We start from the raw sequence: 13,277 nt of genomic DNA on the forward strand, positions 1-13,277 counted from the left end.
GCTTGGGATCAAAAAGGTCCTGAGTTCAAGCCCCGTTTGGCCACTGAATTAATACACCAGGGGGTTGACTCAGCCTGTCATCCTTCCGAGGTCGGCGAAATGAGTACCAGTGTACTGGGCCGGTGTATACCCCGGTTAAAATAGGTGTACCATATCCCTGTGTCGTAAGAGGCGACCAGGGTTGCGTCAGGAAGGGCATCCGGCGTAAAACATGTGCCAAATCACTATGCGGATCATACGGATGATCCGCTGTGGCGACCCCGAACGGGAGCAGCTGAAAGAAGAAGAAGACTTTAGGTCAGATATCAGATTCATCAGTTTTGGTGGCACCCCACGAAGACCAAGAATCCTCCAGAGGGCATCCCAATTCACTGAATCGAACGCTTTGCAGAGATCAACATAGACTGCAATCAACCCCTGCCGAAACTCTCATCTGTGTTCGGTGAGGACCCGAAGAGCAAGGATACAGTCAATTGTTGACCTCTTTGATGTAAAGTCTGACTGCTCTGGACGCTGGTGCTCAAGAAGAAGGTGGTGAACCCTATCAAGAATTATCTGAGCAAAGACCTTGCCTGGCACCAAGAGCAGCGTCAGCCCTCGGTAGATGTCCCAGTCTTAGCGATCAACCTTCGCTTTTCAGAGAGGAACAACAAGGCGCCTCTTCCAGTCAGTTGGGATGATGCCTGTGTTCCAGGCAGAGCACAAAACTGCATGCAACGACACGAGTACAGCATTTCGACCAGCCTTGAGAAGTTCAGCATGGATGCCACAGATCCCTGGAGCTTTACCCCATTTCAACCGGATCACCGCAGTCAATGTTTCCACAAATGAAGGTGGACCACAGTTGATTGGAGGGTCAGCAAGAGGAATAGTTACACCCTGACATCCAACTCAAAAGCTGGTGGATCAGCCTGGTACAACCGCTCAAAGTAACTGGTTCAGCAGGCTTTCACTTTGGACTCCTCTGTCAAGAGTCCACCACCCTCCGCTCTAACTGCAGTACACCGAGGGGTGGGCTTGGAGGAAAGCAAAGCACGAATTCCCATGGAAGCAGGGTGAGAATCACTTGATCACAGGTGATGCTCCACCCCCTCACAGATTCCTCACACATTGGCCTCCTTGTCCACCCTCAGCGCACTTGCAGTTTTATGCCTCAAGTCCCTGAACAGCTCAACTCTGCCATTAACCCTGTCCCTGTGACTCTGGTCAATGGTACCCAATGTCCCTTGAGAGACAAAATTCTTCTTCACTCTTCAGTGAGTTCCAAGACATCCACCGGAAACATCAAGGATGGTGATCTTGAGGGCACTCCACAACTCTTCAGGATTCCTCAAAGCACCCAGGCCCCCCCAAATCTCCACTCAGCCTGTTCACAAACTCCTCAGCTACCCTCTCATCCTTGAGCTTGCCAACATCCAGCCTCGGCTGGGATGGTACCATTCTCCCGGATTTAAGCTGCAACTTCAGAGTTGCTACTACAAGCCTGTGGTTGGTCCTGAAGACCTGAGCACTCCGGTAGACCCTGCAGTTCTGGATCATCCTCCAGCACCATTAACAAGCAAATGATCAATCTCCTTTGCCACACCACCAGCGTTGGAATACCAAGTCCAGCGATGAGCCTGTGGGTGCTGAAACCATGAACCAGCCACCAAAAGTCCATGACTTCTTGCAAAGTCAAGGAACTTAGTGCTGTTCTGGTTCACTGCTACAAACCCATGGGGACCAACACACGTCTTATAACAATACCTATCAGTTCCAGTTGATGCATTGAAATCCTCCAAAACTAGGAGAGTATCTCGCCCGGGGCACTGATCAACCACATACTCGAGCATGGCATCGAATGCGTCCTTCACGGTGAGGTCACTCACCTCAGTCGGAGCAAATAGAGACCAGGGAAATGACACCCAATGAATGACGAATCCTTCGTCTCATAATACGCTCATTTTCCAGTGATACCTCAATTGTCATTGGAGTCAGCTTATTGGGACACAGCTACAGCAACTCCTTGGGCATGGTAACCATCAAAGCGACAAGTCCAATAGTAGGTGAACCACCCGCCATGACCTCGCCGCAATGCGGTCTCCGAACCTCAGAGAGTGCTGCAATACCGATGTTTAAGCGCTTGAGCTCAGATGATAAGAGACAGATGATCATTCTCTCTTAGGGATAGGACATTCCAGGCACCCACCCGAAGGGACCGCCTCAGGTTAACCCAAGGAGATCGCTGTCTGGTGGATGACACCTCAACACCACCTGAACACACACTACCACAATCTGACCCGGGAAGGTTACCCCATGTTTTTCCTTTCATCATCAAAGAGTGGGGGTCCCGATGGCTTTGCCCCAATCCCGTCATCCGGTGAAGTTCTCTGCAAATGGCAACTGCACAGGAGGTACTCCCACGGAATGAGTTTTCAGGGGGTTTTTTTTCCAAACGTTTTTCTTGTGTTTTTCAGAGTGAAGGGTTTTGCGGTGGCCGGAGTGCAAATCCTGCCTCCAACCTCCTCAGAAAAGTAACCCATCTGCAGGAGGACGTCGGCAGATGCAGTTGGGCACTAGATTATGTGTTGCCGTTGGCTCACAAGGAGCTTCTTCGCCCTTTGACAGGTTTTGTTTTAAATCCTGCTGGGTGTCCATATCCATACACCCTCCTCACCAGGAAACCTGGTGGGGGAGACAGTTTAGTCGCTGACAACCTGACCATGAAACAGGTTAGTCCAGGTTTACATGGTACTTGAAGCAAGTCACAGATGTAATCTGACCTGTCCTGACAAGAGCCATCCCCTTTCCGAGTATTTCATTTCCAGACCCAGTTCTGTGAACTCTTCCCCATATTTTGTCTCCTTATATGCACATAACTCTCCCCAGCCCGAGAAAGTTGTAATTGCCTTAAAAAGGCATGGCGCTTTTTTCTGGCAGAAAGCGATCGTCCACAGTGTGTTCATGCAAAGATTTTGTGAATTTGTGAACGTCTTTACAGCTGTGGAGGAACTCTGGGAAGGGTTTTAAACAGCAAAGGGCTTACCTTGGGTAGCCCATCATGGTTGCTTTATACAACTTCTTTGGCTCGAAAAACATGGGAGGAGTCAACTTATTTCTATAATCTTAGCCACCTGGGTTAAATTAATTAGGTGAGTGTTTATATATATATATATATATACACATAGTATATAACAAGGACCATAGTTACAATGGACACACCATCACAATATATTGGTTTTTAACACAATATATATCTTGAACTTGGGATTCCAGTATCATGAGCTACTTTCTCAGTTAGAAACACCAAACAGACCAACCCAAGGCTTCATCTTCAAACAATGTCAAGCACTTTAAGCCAAGTTACTGCAATAACTAGTGGTGAAAGAGTGGGTTCAACTTCAAGAAACTAACACTTACAGCATGCCATTGTAGTTGTCAATGTGCTGGCATTTAAAATCATTCACAACACATTGGCACTTATATCGTTGGCCAAGAATCGGTGCAAGGGGATGTCCCATTTCACCACAGTTTCCCCTTTTATAACAGGACTGTAGACTATAAGAAGTTTGAAACATCCAACCAATTCTTCTGTTCCCCCCCCCCAAAATATTTTCAGGACCATTGTATCAAAAACAAGCTGATGATGCACTATGAGTGGCCAATCTACCAGCAACATGATATAATTAAGCAGACTCGGTGATGTAAATGGTAGACTGTCTGCTCTGAGTTGGGGAGGTCAGTCGTTCAAACCATGGCCGTTCGAGTCGGAGTCATACCAAAGACTTTTAAAAATGGTACGTGCTGCTTCCTTGCTTGACGCTCAGCATTTAATAAGGATAGAGCACGGACAAACAACCCAGGGTTGGCAATCATTGTGCAGGCTTAATGGACCTCATCCAGCATTTAAATCTCCTTGTGAAAATGTAAGGGCACTCATTATTATTAGCTTTAGATCCCACGCAAGCTCGAGGCCATCAGATGCTATCCAGAAGACTAGTTTGGCCATGTTCTACCACCTTACCAACCAAACTTGCCACCCTTAGACTTTCATCTGTTTGATCCATTAAAGGGGGATTAATTTCATTGATAAAAATTTTTTTTCCACATTTTAAAGAAAATGATGCTGTTTGTAATTGTTCGTATGATCGTGGAGCTGGTTGTTTAGTAGAATGGTTTGTGACTGCAGTTTCACTTTAGATGTCCTTATATGGGGTGTGATCTTTTTCTGTCTCCATTGACTAGTGTGGGTTTGATTCCCATGGCTGATTACTCTTGTCACCCACACTTGAAAAAGTTTGGAAAGTATGCCAAATACCCTTGACATCATTTGAGGGAGACCTTTGTCCTGCAGTGGACTGAAATAGGCCGGTTTGCAGATTACATGATTATGAGTTGAGAAAAGGATGGTGAACATGTGAAAAAAATAATTACATAGTTATTAAAACAATACAAGAAAAAGAGAAATCAGAGATTGCAGACCCTTGCCAGGACTTCTTTTGTGTGGTGTATTTTGTGTGGCATTTGTGTACTGGTGTGTTATATAATTAATAAGAGACATAATTTAAACTGCCACTTTATAACTGCTGGCAGCGATGACCGGGTACCAAGACGTCCCGCTTTGATGCAACCCCACCTTGATCGGACACCTGACCCTGACCCATGACATTATTATTCAATTGCATTTAGAATGGGATTGAAATAAATTCAATTCAAATCAAATGGAAGACCAAATAGGTACAGTCCTACATTGGAGTAATCAGAAGGAACCCAAACAAGCAAAAAGCAAAGATGAAGTCATCAGGAGGAACCTGGATAGGATTCACATTTCAGCTGATACTCCTCTACCCTCAAACCCATCCAGACACAGCCAAGTGAGCCTTATTCCAAAGAAAAAATAAAAAAATAAAATAAAAATAAAAAAACCAGAACCCATGTCAAAAAATTAAATTATTCTGGCTGCCAGACCATGTGTCTGATCAAGTTGAAATTTAAAACATGTATTCCACATCAACACTACATCATAATTGTGACGTTTCATGTCGATTGATTTTGCGATTACAGAGAAAACATTATTTAATATTTTTCTTCAATCCAATGTGGCTGCCAAACCATGTGACCTATCAATTGTTCCTTAATAAACTTGTACACCCATGGCTTGTGGAACATTTGTGTGAAGTTTCCCCTCGATCTGCCCAGCCGTTCTGGAGAAGAATTTTTTGTAGATTTTAGGGTAAATCCAATTTGGCTGCCAAACCATGTGACCGATGATATCATATGTGTGAACCTTTTGTTCCTCATGGACAGGTGGTCATATGTGAAAAGTTTTGACTCGATCTGTTCAGTCACTTCAGAGAAGAAGATTTTTGAAGGTTAAAAAAAGACAAAACAAGATGGCTGCCAAATCATGTGACCAACGACGTCATCAAATTTTTTCACGTGGATCATTTCATCCCGAAATGGCCCTCAAAAATTTTCATGCTGATCAGATAGAGTGTTCTACATATGCAATTTTGACGTCATAATGTCATCTCCTCACAAATCTCACACTCTCACTATTTCTCTCCGAAAGGACCGTTTGGAAAACCCCCCCATACACTTTCTCAACAATCGTCTGGAAGAAGTCCTTTCATTCAAGCTTCTGGGTCTCACTATCTGCCACAATCTTTCCTGGGAAAGCTACATTTCCAACCTCGCCTCCAAAGCCTGTTGTCGACTGGAAATCCTCTATCATGCAAATTCCTTCCTCAGCCCACCTGAGCTCCTGACCACATACAAAACTTTTGTCCGCAGCCTGATGGAGTACTGCTCAACCCCTCTGGGCTGGTGCTCCTGCCTCCCACCTTTCTCAGCTTCACACTGTGAAAACCAAGGCATTTCGGATCATTGGTATCTCCCACGATGAGGCTGAGTATTTGGGCCCTTCACTCTCTCACCGCAGGCAAGTCGGTGCTCTTTCTGTCTTCTACCGTCTCCTCTCTGGTCTCGCCCCAACTGCTGTGTCTGCGATTTGTCCTCACCATATTTCCACAGGGTGCTCAAGGTCCACCAACAACTCCCTTCTGGTAAAACTACCAAAATCACGAATCACTGTTCACCTTCACTCTTTCATTCCTCTTTTTCCCCACCTTTGGAATAAACTCCTTCACTCTGTTCAATCCCATTCTTCCCTCCAGGCCTTCAAAACAGCCGTTCATCGCCACCTTTTATCGTCCCCCATCCAAATCCTTGATCTTTCCCACCCCCGTTAATCCACCCCAAACCCACCTCCTTCAAATTCCTTCCCATTCCCGCCCCTCTTGTCTCATGCCCCCCTTGCTGTGCGTTGTGTGTCAGCTCTCATACGAGCCTCGACAATGTATACAAAATAATAATAATAATAAACGAAGGCACCGATGACATCATAAAAAAATCACCCTCATGAGTACTTACCGTGTGCCAAGTTTAAATTTTTTCCTTGGTGCGGTTTCAGAGATACAGAGGTCTAAAGTTTTTTGGGTTTTTCCAACACGGCTGCCTCACCACGTGACCTATGACGTCATAATTATAATTACAGCATTCTTCATGAGTAGTCGCACCTATGTTGAAAACTTCGTCTCAATCCGACAAGCGGTTGCAGAGAAAAATACGAAAGTTCTGTGCGAACAGACAAACAAACAGACAGACAAGCAAACGGACCCAAACGCAATACTCTCTTCCTTTGGTGAAGGTAAAAACTGTCTTGAGGGTAAAAACTGTTTTGAGGTGAAAAAAAAAATCTAAAGATAATGGGAAACTTTACTTCTCGGGTAACAATTTACTAAGTGACATCCATGTCCTTTGCCTTTTCACCCAGAGTGCATGGAGTTGTAACACGTCATAGCGAATGTATATCTCACAAGAAAAGCTTCGACAAGGAGTTCCAAACCTTTATCTCAGTGTACTCTCTTTCAACAGCTGAAAATTTTTGTGAACCCTAACATCATGCACAGATGTGATCTACATTCACCTGTAAGAAATATGGCCAAATAACATGTGTATATCCTCTGGAAAATTACATTTCATGCATTCACTGACCTCGGCTGGTGTGACACCTGGGCTTGAGCATTGTGGCGCATCCTGCGCGAAGCTTGGATTTGTGGTAGAGATGGCATACTACATCTCAGAAGCTTGCATTGGGGTGAAAGGGATATGGTCGGCAGAGTACAGTTCCATCCATCCACTGGGACCATACTCTGTGCAGAGCGCCGGTGCTGCCTAAGCAGTCTCCTGGGCTATTGAGCACAATCCTGGATGGGTCACCACTCCAACACAGGATACCAGCAAGCTGGTACTCATTTTGCTGACCTCAGAGGGATGACAGGCAGAGTCAACCCCACCTGATGTTAATTCAACAGCCAAGCAGGATTTAAACTCAGGATACAAGGATCCCAAGCCCATCAGCCTAACCATTAAGCCAACACCAGGCAAAGAGTACGGTGCTGGCCAAGTTATTTTCGTTGTGACATCCCTTTGAAATGGAAGAACTTGAAGTTGTTGCAGTACTACCTCAATGTTACTCTTTTATTTAATAAAACAAGATAAAGAAAAACATCTCAGCCAGGTGGCTTTGAACTTCATTATTTCTATTCTCATCATGACCTATTGTACTCTGCCCCTCCCTATTCCATCTCCAGGCGATGATGCACGCCGGAACGGCGCACTCAGTTTTCACTGCGTTTGTTTGTTCGCTTTGTTTTCTTCTTTGTTTGTCCGGGCAATATCTCAGCTATCCTTTGAGCTGGGAAGCAAAAATTTGGGCACAATAGTGAATAAGTGCTTTGGAAAATTGGTGTTTTTTATTTCTGGATTAATCAGTAAAATGATTAATTACTTAATTATTATTGATTAATTAATTCCTTCTTTATTTTCTTTCTCATCTGGCTAATATCTCAGGCACCTTTTGAGGTTGGAAGCTGATATTTGGACACTACAGTGAACAACTGATTTGGCTATAAAGGGTATTTTTGATGTATTGATTAATCCATTCATCGATTAATTACTTAATTTGCAAAAAAGGTACAGATTCGGATGAAACAGTGGTAGTTTAGGTATGCTATTAGCCATTTGATGAAGAAATTAATTATTTTATGATTATTTCTTTTATTTTAATTACGCAATTAATCAATCAATTATTCTACACCGCTCTCTCTCAATTCCATGTCCATGTACTGCACAGCGGCATCGCCGGGCACCAAAGATGCCCCGGCAATGTCGCGTACAGAAGGATTTGTTATTTATTTGTTTGGCATGTGGGCGGTGTACTTTGAATGTATCTCTACTTGTTTCTCTAGGGTTTAGAACCCCTGTCTTAGATATTCTCTGGTTTTGATCTGAAAACCACTTTACTGTATATCATGCTGGTTCGCCACACAGTATTTGTACTTCCCTCGATGCCAAACTGTGTAAAGATCTCAATATGGTCAAGCTCTCGAGATGCCACAATCAGGTGAATCTCCTGTCATTGATGTATTTTCGGAATAATTACTTCCTACATTTACAAAGTCACTTTCTGTGATTGACCTTTACTTGAGGTCCAACCTTTGGAATCCCTTGGAGTTGATGGGCACTTTGTGATTCTGGGAAGATCAAACGTTTTTCTGACCTTGAGCCAAAGTTAACTTGGTCACACGATTTGAATTGGGGCCACAGCATCGAGTGTCAAACACTCGGACCATCCATGCATCCATTGGGACCATACTCTGTGCAGAGCGTTGGTGCTGCCTTAGCAGTCTCTTGGGCTATTGGGTACAATCCTAGATGAGTAGCCACTCCGACGCAGGATACCAGCAAACTGGTACTCATTTTTGCCGACCTCGGAAGGATGACAGGCTGAGACTCAGACCATGATATCACCCAGACCTTGTACGTTTGTTATTATGCACTCTCCAAGGGGCAACAATTTTATCTCCTTTGTAATCTCTCACTCTCATTCCATGTTGTTATTTGGATGCTACATCTGCTCACCATCACATCATGTCAAATCCTATGTATTCATTGGTCACCTCTTACTCAAACAATTTTGATTGTTTCTGAAAAGAATGTTCATTACCACTGCATGACATTTTGTTACTTAAGAGGCCATTCATTGATTACGAGTCCATGGGAGGTTAGCGAAGAGGCTTGTCTTGTAATAATAGGTATCGGGGATGGTTTGGGGTCAAAGATTCCACCGGTCTCCATAGGTTATAAAGAGATGACCTTCACGTATGTCTCCGTTGACATACATATAACGATTTGTCTCGGGATTCCGAGTCATGTTTGTTGATGTGATGTCTTCCTTCAAGTACATTATCTATTTTATCAGTGTATTCAGTGGATGCATCGACCCAAATAGCAAGTGTAACTGAATCAATGTTGAATATCGAGCGATGAACCAATGTTGTCATCAATAATTTTAAAAGATACAGCTTAGGTTTACAACAAATTCACAAAGCCATTGCGTAAACTATCCCTGCAGATAAACTTAACGTGAACAGACATACGACTGATAACTTACCACTTGATTTCCATCACTCCATTGAAAATCTCCTTCAAACTCCTTGTCATTCAGCCCGATCCACTGGTAGTCCAGGCCAAGGCCTTCGTTCCACAAAGGAGGAGGAAAATGAAATGGAATCACTTTGCTTACTTCATCTGGGAATTCCTTCCTACCGAACCCTCCAGAGTTTCCTTCCACTTTAACTCATTCCTTGAGCAATATTCTTGATCGTAAGTTGGATCTCGATTTATAAACCCTTCCTGAAGTCATATATCGATCGCATCAATAAAATTAGGCAGATGTAATAAACAGGACAAATAAACATCAATGGAGAATAGGTGGTATACGTACGATTCACAAAATTCTGCTCTTCGGGAGATAACAAGCTGGCAAGGTGGGCACCGTACTGGCGACATCCCCCCTCTGCGTCGTTCCAGACACGCCGCTCTGGGAAGTAGTGATAGCAGTGACCCTGGAACTTGTGCCAGCCATCTTGGCAGCTCTCTGTGTCTAATCACCAGGGTGCACATGAGGGGTGGAAGGTCACACAGTGCAAAAGAAGGGAAGGAAAAACAATTGCTTTTGTTGTTTCTGAAAATGAGCAAAGGGTTGAGATAAGGTAAAATGGTTTGGCGTTTCCACTGGCAGATGTATTTATCGGCATAAGCTGTAACTAACTACACGAGGCGTGTCGTGCCACGCTGTAGTGTACTGTACCTTTTTCACATTGTGCGCCTTCGTAACTAGGTAGGCATACGCATGAGAAGGAGCCGAGAAGGTCAACACAGGTGCCACCATGCTGACAGGGCCTTGAGACACAGTCATCCACATCTGCACCAGGAAACAGTGCAACAGCATGTTGTTACCTCCACCACCGAAGGTGGAAGAAGGTTATGTTTTCATCCCACTCTGTCTGTCTGTCTGTTTGTTTTTGTGCAGGATATCTCAAAAAGTTGTGGACGGATACGGATGAAATTTTGTGGACAGGTTCAGTGTGCGACAAGGATGAACTGATTAGATTTTTGTGAAGATCCAGATCCTGAATCCGGATCCGGCTACTATAATTTTTTAAGTGATTCTTCACCATTGAGAAATCGGGCCAAAAACGATATCGTGTTGTATAGCATGATATTTCAAAAATGTATTGGGCCCAATATGTTCTCGTGGATCAGGTATTACGTGGCGGAGGTATGCGCTCTACCTTCTACAGTGTAGTTGTAAATGTTTCCGGTTTATGGAGCTTGCATTTAAATTCATAATTTACTGGTTTGACAATTTAGAAACATCCTTTATTTGGTCATTTGATACCGTTCAATTAATCTGCTTTAACGGCAGTTTCCGATTGTTTCAGATTTAGGATTTGTAAAATTTTAGTTTGTTAATTAACACCTCATCACGTGCTTGGTGCTGTGAAAGATACAAAAACGATTTCATCTGTATTCTTCTGCACAATCACTGGCCAAAAATAATTTGCAGAACCGACTCCATTTCTTGGTGTAAACCCATGTAAACAAGTTTGCGAATCACAATGTGTCACGTGGTGGTGGTCTCAATGGGGGTGTAAAAAGGGAATGTGGTGGTGAATATCATTCGCAATAATCTCTCTGGGCTCACAACTGGGTGAGCCTGGAGATCAGTCATCCCTCAATTGGATGCCGAAGCAGACGATGGTCTACTTGTTTCAAATTAGGCCAAAAAAAAAAAAAAGAAGAAGAAGGAAAAAAAGCCAGATCAATTTGGTTCATTCTCTCCCCAGAGTGAGTGCTACTGGTTCCCCACACATCGAGGTTATGGTGTTGCCATGAGAGGCACATCCCTCCGTCGAGACAGAGATCGTCGAGGAAAGAGTCATGCATTGCTGAGATTCAGGCAAAGAAAGATAAAAAAAAAGCAAAAAAAAAAATCAATCAGATGAGTGGAAGATTGAAAAGTAAGCAAACTGTGGACCTTGTAAACACAAACAATTAAATATTTAAACTTTTTTTCTCAGCTCAGAACCCAAAAAACTGTTGGAAACAGGGTGTGTCACGTCAGGAAACAGTGCGGTTCTGACTGTGCTTGAGCGCACAGCCCCATGTGTTGCTTTGTATTGCCAGCTGGCACTAAGGCCTGGCAATCTGGCTGAGCTCAGAATCAAATGGGCGACTGACTCAGTCGCCAGGTTTTTCCTTCTGAAAATCTCATCCCTCTGATGAGTATATATTGTTTGCGCTCTAATTCGGATGAACTCCTGATCAGATAACCTCTCAGGATTGACATAGTCGAGGGAGTCATGACAGGTCGTTTTTATGAAAATTTGAATGATCGTGAGTTGAATGGGCCCTCTTTCTTACACGATGGTTGGTTGGATGTATGCCAGACAAAACTACATGTGGAGGGTGCTTTTAGTTTAGGCAATTCAAATGAAAACTTGTTTCCATGAATACCTTTTATAACATGAGCACAGCTGTCTCCAAAATGACAAATATCTTAATGTTCATATTTCATTCCAGGAATGTTACTATAAATGTTGTTTTCTTGTGAAGGACTTGTCGTTTACGGTTAATTTCATTAACTAGGAACACCCCGCTCCATGGAGGAGCAGGAAGGGGGTGGTGGAGTCGGGTGGGCAACTTTATTACCCTCGCCAAAGGAGAGGGTATTGCATTTGGGTCCGTTTGTCTGTTTGTCTGTTTGTCTGTCTGTCCGCACAGAGCTTTCATGTTTTTATCCGCAACCGCTAATCGGATTGAGACAAAGTTTTCACCATTGGTGTGACTACTCGTGCGGAATGTTTTCTTGATAATTATGATGTCATGGGTCACATTGTGTGGCAGCCATATTGGAAAAACCAAAAAACTTTGGATCTCTGTATCTCTGAAAACATACCAAAGGGAAAAAAATTGAAACTTGGCACATAGCAAGTACTCCTCATGAGGAATGAGTGTGATTTTTTTATGACGTCATGGGAGCCCTCGTTATGACCTCATAATTGCATATGTAGAACGCCACATCCGATCAGTATGAACATTTTTGAGTATCATCTAGGGATAAAATGGTCCACAGAAAAAAAAATTCATGACCTCAAACCTATGAAAATACACCACTCAAAAGAAATCCCGGCAAGGGTCTGCAATCTCTGATTGCTCTTTTTCTTGTTTTGTGTTGAACAACTTATGGGTGGTATTTTTAATTTTTAGTGATAACATCCAGTTTTCAAGTTATTCTGTCCAGCTATGCAGAAGTGCATTAGCAGGTTAACCCACTTATTATAATCCATTATGACAATTCACGAATCGGTGTTTGAGTCTTTGGTTGTCACGCTACTCCTCCTGTAGTTCTGGGCTGGTTACATCTAGACTTGCTACAGAGGATCAGCATCACCCCATTAGTGTATAGGGGTGTTTTTATCTTTGCCGGTGGTCTTTGGGGGGGGGGGGGTAGGGGAGGAGAGAGACGCAAATTCTCAATGTAAATGTGTATCATGTCGAGCTGCCTCCAGGTGGGGGAGAGGGTATTACAAGTACCTACCATTTACAGTACAGTATTCCTGTCTCCACGTTTTCCAGTGTAGTGAGGTGTTTTGAATTATGACGTAGTATGTATGTTTTTGCTTAGTAACCAGGATTATTTCTTTATTTTTCCTATACAGAGCCGTCAGTTGCCTCCAAACCATCCATAATGCGTCAGAAGAATGTGTTGCATGCTTGGAACAAAATCACCCGTCGGGCATTTTTTACGTAAAAAAGTTTTACATCAAACTTTTTACATAAAAGTAAAAATCTGAATTGGAGGTGGCCATCCCAACTTAGTAGAACAT

General features: G+C 43.5%; 1 protein-coding gene across 2 annotated transcripts in view; it reads right to left on the reverse strand.

Annotated features, from left to right (window-relative positions):
• LOC147021082 (uncharacterized) overlaps positions 1-13,277 on the reverse strand; it is a 119,015-nt gene that overhangs the window by 30,290 nt on the left and 75,448 nt on the right. For both annotated transcript variants that reach the window (XM_085890828.1, XM_085890827.1), the window contains exons 10-12: positions 10,196-10,309; positions 9,830-9,988; positions 9,497-9,579 (exon numbers count right to left, since the gene is read on the reverse strand). In XM_085890828.1, the coding sequence (XP_085746954.1) occupies positions 9,497-9,579; positions 9,830-9,988; positions 10,196-10,309 (356 nt within the window). The remainder of the gene's footprint in view (positions 1-9,496; positions 9,580-9,829; positions 9,989-10,195; positions 10,310-13,277) is intronic.

Source organism: Eptatretus burgeri, chromosome 8 (assembly GCF_056783735.1).
Source record: "Eptatretus burgeri isolate ZD-2024b chromosome 8, Ebu_testis_v1, whole genome shotgun sequence".
Classification (NCBI taxonomy): Eukaryota; Metazoa; Chordata; class Myxini; order Myxiniformes; family Myxinidae; genus Eptatretus; species Eptatretus burgeri.